The sequence below is a fragment of the Hypomesus nipponensis genome, chromosome 5 (genome assembly GCF_054491055.1).
Source record: "Hypomesus nipponensis isolate SF chromosome 5, ASM5449105v1, whole genome shotgun sequence".
Taxonomy (NCBI): domain Eukaryota; kingdom Metazoa; phylum Chordata; class Actinopteri; order Osmeriformes; family Osmeridae; genus Hypomesus; species Hypomesus nipponensis.
The window spans coordinates 1,510,001-1,517,361 of record NC_140365.1 but is presented as its reverse complement, the minus strand read 5'-3'; the positions used below and the strand labels follow the sequence as shown (position 1 = coordinate 1,517,361).

Genomic DNA, 7,361 nt, shown 5'->3' with positions numbered 1-7,361 from the left:
TTCCCTCAAAGGCCACATGGTGGTCCCCACACAGAACAGCCACTTCGTCCTGTTCGTTGTTTTTGTCTGTTAAACTATAAAAAGCAACCGTATCTGTACAATAAACTAATTCACAATATAAGGAGTTTGATGTTGCAAAATTGTTCTAATAATAATGTGTTATTCAGTTTGCACAAAGAAATGAAACAGGTTGCAACATGAGGAAAAATCCAATAACTGCATTTATTTCCAATTAGACATCCAGTATTTCAGTGGGTAGCTTCACATTTGTCATCAGAATTGTCTGTTAAAACGTTTTTAACAATTGTTTTCAAAAACATCCTGTATACGTGAAAAGTCTTCTTCTTTGTGAAATTAATTTAAAGCCAGTACAATTATGAAGCAGATGATTCCATGCTTTTATTATGCCTGGAATGTTGTCAGAAATTGTTTTTAAATCCTTTTTTTTTTTTTTTTTTTACAGATAATCAACTTTAAAAGAAAGCAACCCCCCAAATAAAGAATAACAATGCACATTAAGGGTAAAAATACAACTTACTAAAGTCAAATGTTATGAGTAAACTCAATGTGATATAAACTGCACCAGTTGCAATTAGTTTGCCAGTTGTTGATTTTCCTTTCTGTGTCCAACACAACACAAATAAAACACAAAACAAAAACTCACTGTTGCTTAAAAGCGTCATGACTACGTCCTAACAAAGACAAACCCTCCAAATTTAGCTTTTTTGCTTTTGTGCTAAAAACCTGTACCAATAATTACAAAATTCTTGATAAAAATATTCCTCTGTTAATAAGGTAATTGATGTTTTGGGGCAACCACGTAAGAGTTGGGGGCTGTGTGGTTGGCGGGCAGAGCGAGGTGGGGCGAGGCGGGGCGGGGCAGAGCGAGGCGGGGCGGGACAGAGCGAGGCAGGGCAGAGCGAGGCAGGGCAGGGCGAGACGGGGCGGAGCTACTCGGCTGCAGTGTCATCTTTCTCTGGTTCCTTCGGAGCTTCGACCTGTAAACCAAAAGCAGAGCCTACATGACCACACGGCTGCAGATGACACAGTCATTTTATTATTAAAGTCTCCAGACTTTCGTTTGACCTTTTCTGGGCAAAAGTCATTTGATTTTATCAATGAGTAATTTTGTAACAAATTTGGCATTAACATAAATTTCCATGCATAACATGAATCTGGTAACCATGACGGCGTACTTGGTTTGTCTTGGTCTCTCCATTCTCAGGCTTCTTCTCCTTGGGCTCCTCTGCTTTCGCCTTCTTCTTCTTCTCTTCCGTCTTGCTGTTTACCTCTTTAGCTTTCTGCAAGGACAGGTCCTGCCATGGGTTAGCTTACACTCGCCAGGACCAAATGTGTCTGGATCTTATTCAAACTAAATCTGAGTGAGACGACATATTTACATGTATTCATTTAGCAAACACTTTTATCCAAAGCGACTTCCAAGAGAGAGCTTTACAAAGTGTATAGGTCACTGATAATAACAACAAGATAGGCCCTAAACATTGCCCAACAAGATAGCCCCTCAACATTGCCCAACAAGATAGGCCCTCAACATTGCCCAAAACATATCAGAATGGATGTGAGTGGTGATGCAGGGTCTCACAGGACCTTGACAGGGCACATACCTTCACTGGCTTCTTTGGCTTTGGTTCTGGTTTGGGAGCTGGTTTCTGAGAACAGAGCAGGGAATGTCACAGACATGCATAGGACACGCATCACTTTGTTTTGATTTAATCCAAACATTATTATATTGGCATGAGATGAATGTTACGTCAAAGTAAGACGTGTACAATGTTGCTCCTACCACTGATAGCCTTGCAGATCTTCTCTGGGGCTGAAACCAGGGAAAATAATGACAATTAGAACTGAGGTGAATAATAACTTTTTGTATCTAATTGCAAGGGCGTAAACCTACCTATTGTTCCAGTGCTCCAAATAAAAACAGCTCTTCCATCAATAAATATCATTACAATCACAGATCAGTATTTGATGAACTGAACATACCTCCTCTTTGACCTCTTCATCTGTTCCCTGAAGAAGAAATAAATACAAATGGTATATGAATATGTCCCGAAGAAGCTTTAAAGCACTACATTTATGTTCATTGATGAAACTAAACATATGGCCAAACACTAGACCTGTGTGTAGAAACGAGCAATAAACAAAGTAAACTGTTAATCGATTGAGTGTCGTTCAGTTAACTTCCGATATTACACAAGTTTAATGATCTGAAGCGTCACTACTCAGATTATGGGCTTCGGCGAGTTCCTGTCTGGATCATCAGTCCAGTGGAGCGGAAAGCGCCGCTTTATTGGGACAGTCTATTGGTTTTTACCCAATTTGTCAGGGGGATGGGCAGCATTTGGTTATGCTTTACTTTGCCACCTGGCGGTAAGAAGGGGTAATAGCAGTCCTTTGACACGATGAACAAAGAATGCATTAAAATCGTTTATTTTAGCGCCAATCTTAGAATCAAATAATGTCGACGAAAAACTAGAGTTTTTCCTTTATTTTTCACTGCTATTTTAATGCCAACCGGTGCACTCTTTAGGCCAAAAGGCACCTTTCTTGCTTGCCTGTCCGCGATGGAAAGGCTAGGAACTGCAAAGCATGGCTGCTTGTGCTTTCAGTAGCATGGAGATTTTGCTTGACTCGGACCGACACAAGACTATGAGCGCCTCTCAAGAAACCAGAAATAAACATCCGTATGAACGGGAAAAGGGCGTCATTTGTTAACCAAAAAATTTCAAGAATTATTTCGAACACATTTTGTCAGCTGCGTTCATAAATGATTGCAGCAGATTTGTATTAAATCTCTTGTCTCGTCCGCTACATATTATCACGACTGATTTATATGGGCAAAAGTATCTAGTCAAGACTGTTGAATAGGTGTCTACATACCTTTCTCTTCGGCATGTTGGACTTCGGGGTATTCTTGCTCGATAGAAACTAACAGGCAATTTTTTTCTGACTGAGTTCACAGTTTTCAAGAGACTGGCGTTCTCTTATTACTAATACTGAAGTAAACATACAGCACAAGTAGCACATCCAGGCCAGCGGTTGGATGGGGGCAGGGTAGGTGCTGCTAAAACGTGACTGATGTTTCGTTTGGCCAATCAAAGGCTGAGAATAGATGTCACAAAAGAACAGGATTTTCAACATAGATCTTTTTAGCGCGAAATTCTTTAATGGAAGTGAATAGCGGAACGTTTATATGGTGTTTGTGTATCTGACTCAACTTTCCACGAATGGCTACATTAGTTACATGCACGTCGAGTACTGGATTATGTTTAAGATGTTGATAGACCTTTGAAAATTGAAATACATGCCCTACAATGTTATGTATGTTATCAAATGCATCCACATTTTGACCTTGATGACAGGCCTATTTGACAGCCTCCAGCGACATAAAATTCGGTCTAAAGGCCTTTACATGTAAGGACAGATGAACACCTTTCATACCTACTTAAAAGATGAAAAATCTAGATATTTTCCTTGTGGAAACCAGAAAACAGCATCTACATTTGCAGGAAGCCAAAAAATGCAACGCATTTTAAGGAATTACAATGAAACGCAAAATGCATTGTTCTTATTTTCTACTTCATTATCGCCATAGGCTACTGCTTTACAAGGTAAACGACTCAATAAGAGGTAAAGTAGGCCAAAAAGCGATAGATTCAAGATATATTCTCTCTGCAGATTGAGAGGATTGCGGAACAGCAACACGAAGGAATCAGCTCCAATGCCCCATCATTAGATTCTAAGAGCTACGTCTAAAACGTGTAGGCTACATTTAATAACAACTTAATAGCTATGTAGGCTACCTATATGTGGAATGAATGAGCATCTTGTTATTATCGTCTTTAGTTTGGGTTATAGTGATCAGGAGCACTTTTTGGCGACTGTAGTCAAATTCCTCCACTACTTCTAATTTTCACTAGATGGCGGTATGGATCTATTTAGAAAACTGTCACCCGTCATGAGAACGACAGAAAAAATAATCAAGGTGAACAATAAAAGGGGCCCTGCAAAAAAAAGATGACATCTTAATTGTTCGCCTGTTGATGCCATCAAGTAGGCCGGGGAAACCTGGGACTAACCCCACAGTCACGAGAAGAAAAGATCTCTCAACGGACTCTGGTGGTCACAGAACTTTCACAATGAAGATGACACCTTTTTTCTTCAAAACACAATACCGAAAGGTATTTTTATAAGACTGATTTGTGTTTGTATAGATCTAAAGAATAAACGGTAAAGTGTCAAACTGCTTGAGCAAAACATACATCACTACTATGCAATACGTATGCATGCCTGCTATAGCGGGTTTTATACATTTGAAGTCGTAAACTACTGCCATCTTATGTTGCATGTGGGTATGGCATGCACTATGTAAAGGGGGGAAGCCAAAAGACGTTTAAACTGTAGGCTCAAATTGTCTTTGAACGTCTGACCGTAAACTTTCATCGCGGTCTTTTAATTGTAATCCAACACCGATCTTACATGGGCTCTGCTTTTTTCAAGCAGGCATGCGGTTTGGGCAATAGACTGAGGATGAACAGTAAACTGTGGCTGGAGTGTCAGTGTACTTCACACACACAGTTGGGTGCCGCTGGCTCGTGGCTCAGATCCATCGGTAGACTGGACCCAGCAGACAAGACGGCGACGAGTTTAGAAAGTGGCCTCTAACATCTTAAATGTTTTTCTCTGCTAAAACTTTTAATTAAAGTTGATTAAGTTGACTGCAACAACTTTATCAAGCGAAAATAAAATACAGTAAAAATCTCTGTGAGCACACTGAAAGTGGTGGATGGTTATCACGTATTGTTTGTCCGATTTCAGCCCAGAAGAGTGAAATGTAGCTCTTAATAGCAATATTACGGCCTAGGCCATTTTTCGTGTAAGTGCCCCAACGCACAGAGATTAGGATGCCCCACTTTAAATTTCCATTGGTCCCAAAACAATGTATTCAATCAGGATGCAAACGCCTATATATTGGCCGGAATTATTCGATGAGCACAGGTAAGCACAGGTACATGCAATCACACGTAGACTACAGTCATATATTTATTATATATTATGGATATTTTTTCTATAATTTTTCGGGGATAATGAAGTACTTTAGTATTATTGCACCAATCAGTGTTCATGGAATCCAACATAAGATGCATGTGATGCTGCGGTGTGCGCGAGGAGGGAGGAGTTGCTTTCTCTCAGCGCGACCCTCTTCTCTACAGTACACTGGGGTGTGCAGGTGCTGTGTGAATGTGTGTGTGTGTGTGTGTGAGAGAGAGAGAGAGGGGCGGGGGAGTCGTCTGAGTGAGCGCGTGGACTGCACCATCACATTCCGTTCCCAGTACACTGTCACCAGCCATGCCGTTACCGAATAACACGCAGCTATGTTGTATGTTCTGTGGCTTACCGATCTGCTGATTCTTACCACGCAGTTCACACCGTCAATCTGTTGCCCTGTCCGGAGGATTTCAAAACATCGATGATGGCCTTGGTAATGGAACCTATAAGCAAATGGACACCCAAGCAAGTCTTAGAATGGATGAAAGGTAAGATAAAAAATGTTTTTCTTTTGATTTATGTGTTAAAAACATTGAAATTAGAAGGAGTATGGACTAGGTGCATTCTTGATCCAGTATATAAGATGAACCGTTTAATAAAACACCATTAATGTAGCTAACAATGATTCTTTGCATTGTAATATATTGATCGTGTGCCATTTTGTGAATCCGACTCTTGATATGGAAACGCGCTATAGGGTATCAACCGCCAGTCAGAATTCCCGGATAGCTTGTTTCAGAGAGAACAACCACATCAAAGCCACAGTTGGGATTTACAGATGTTCACATCTGACATTGCTTTATCATAGCACACGGTCTGCGTGCTCTCTCTCTCTCTCTCTCTCTCTCTCTCTCTCTCTCTCTCTCTCTCTCTCTCTCTCCCTTTCTCTCTCTCCAACTCTCTCTCTCTCTGTCTCTCTCTCTCTCTCTGACACAGACACGCGCGCACACACACACACACACACACACACACACACGCACACACACTCACTCTCACACTGAAATCTATTGTAAATTGAAACATTGGCTCCAGGGGAAACGGTCACAAACTAGCACCACGGACAGCAACGTGCCGCTCTAATGTGCACGAGGATCCAGTCCAATCTGATGAAAACCATTCCACATGTTTTCAATGTATGTTACTGTATGTTACTTTGTCAATGGATGTTACTGTAAAATACTTGTTGCGGGATCAGATCACACATTCATAATCACAATGATGTTGCTTTTTCCCCCCACCGTTGGCAATCCATCTGCCCTTATTTCAATATTCAGAATTTCCAAAAGTAGCCTATGGGATATAAACGTGTCTGTTTCCAATCACAGTGAGATGGCTGTCACGCAGATAAGATGAATTCAAAATGCATTTTCTTCTCACTTCCAAACTTCCATCAGTAGTTGGTGATTATTAGTCACCTCATCCGTCGTGGTCATCGTTTTCCCCCGGTCTTCGTTTGAGAGATTAGTATGTGAGCCTGACATTCTTACCAACCTGTAAGATCTCTCTCTCTCCCCCTGGCCCAACGGCTGTATCTACAGTAACATGAAGCTATTATGAGTCTCCACGGACACTGTCCTGTTTGTCCTCTGCTAGCAGTAGTGTGGGTCCAGAGCCCCTCTGCCCACCAGGGGCCCTGCTGTCCCAGACCTCCAGCTCTCTCACCAGGGGCCCTGCTGTCCCAGACCCCCAGCTCTCTCACCAGGGGCCCTGCTGTCCCAGACCTCCAGCTCTCTCACCAGGGGCCCTGCTGTCCCAAACCTCCAGCTCTCTCACCAGGGGCCCTGCTGTCCCAGACCCCCAGCTCTCTCACCAGGGGCCCTGCTGTCCCAGACCTCCAGCTCTCTCACCAGGGGCCCTGCTGTCCCAGACCTCCAGCTCTCTCACCAGGGGCCCTGCTGTCCCAAACCTCCAGCTCTCTCACCAGGGGCCCTGCTGTCCCAGACCTCCAGCTCTCTCACCAGGGGCCCTGCTGTCCCAGACCTCCAGCTCTCTCACCAGGGGCCCTGCTGTCCCAGACCCCCAGCTCTCTCACCAGGCGCCCATGCCACACAGTCTCCACACTTCAAACACCTGTCAAGGGTCGGAACATTCTCAACACACACACACACACACAAAACCCACATCACAGATATTTGATATCTTAGTACTCGGTACTTAGTATCCATTTATGCAAGCCCACAACAGATGTCCATGAAAGCCACACAACTGAGAGAGAGAGACTGAAAGAGAGAGAGAGAGAGAGAGAGAGGGAGAGGGAGAGAGAGAGAGGGAGAAAGAGGGAGAGAGAGAGA

The 7,361-nt window shown here is 42.8% G+C and overlaps 1 protein-coding gene and 1 long non-coding RNA gene across 2 annotated transcripts in view; one reads left to right on the top strand and one right to left on the bottom strand.

The window, feature by feature from the left end:
- Positions 1–198: 198 nt before the first annotated feature.
- LOC146287670 (uncharacterized) lies at positions 199–3,075 on the bottom strand. The gene is made up of 6 exons (XR_014755215.1): positions 2,902–3,075; positions 2,005–2,031; positions 1,805–1,834; positions 1,626–1,670; positions 1,197–1,301; positions 199–998 (listed from the first exon to the last, which is right to left on the bottom strand). It is a non-coding gene; the product is annotated as an uncharacterized LOC146287670 (long non-coding RNA).
- A 2,363-nt stretch (positions 3,076–5,438) lies between these two features.
- Positions 5,439–7,361, top strand: part of LOC146287669 (connector enhancer of kinase suppressor of ras 2) — a 24,304-nt gene continuing 22,381 nt past the window's right edge. The window contains exon 1 of the mRNA XM_084698685.1: positions 5,439–5,558. Coding sequence (XP_084554811.1) covers positions 5,492–5,558 — 67 coding nt within the window. The 5' untranslated portion in view covers positions 5,439–5,491. The remainder of the gene's footprint in view (positions 5,559–7,361) is intronic.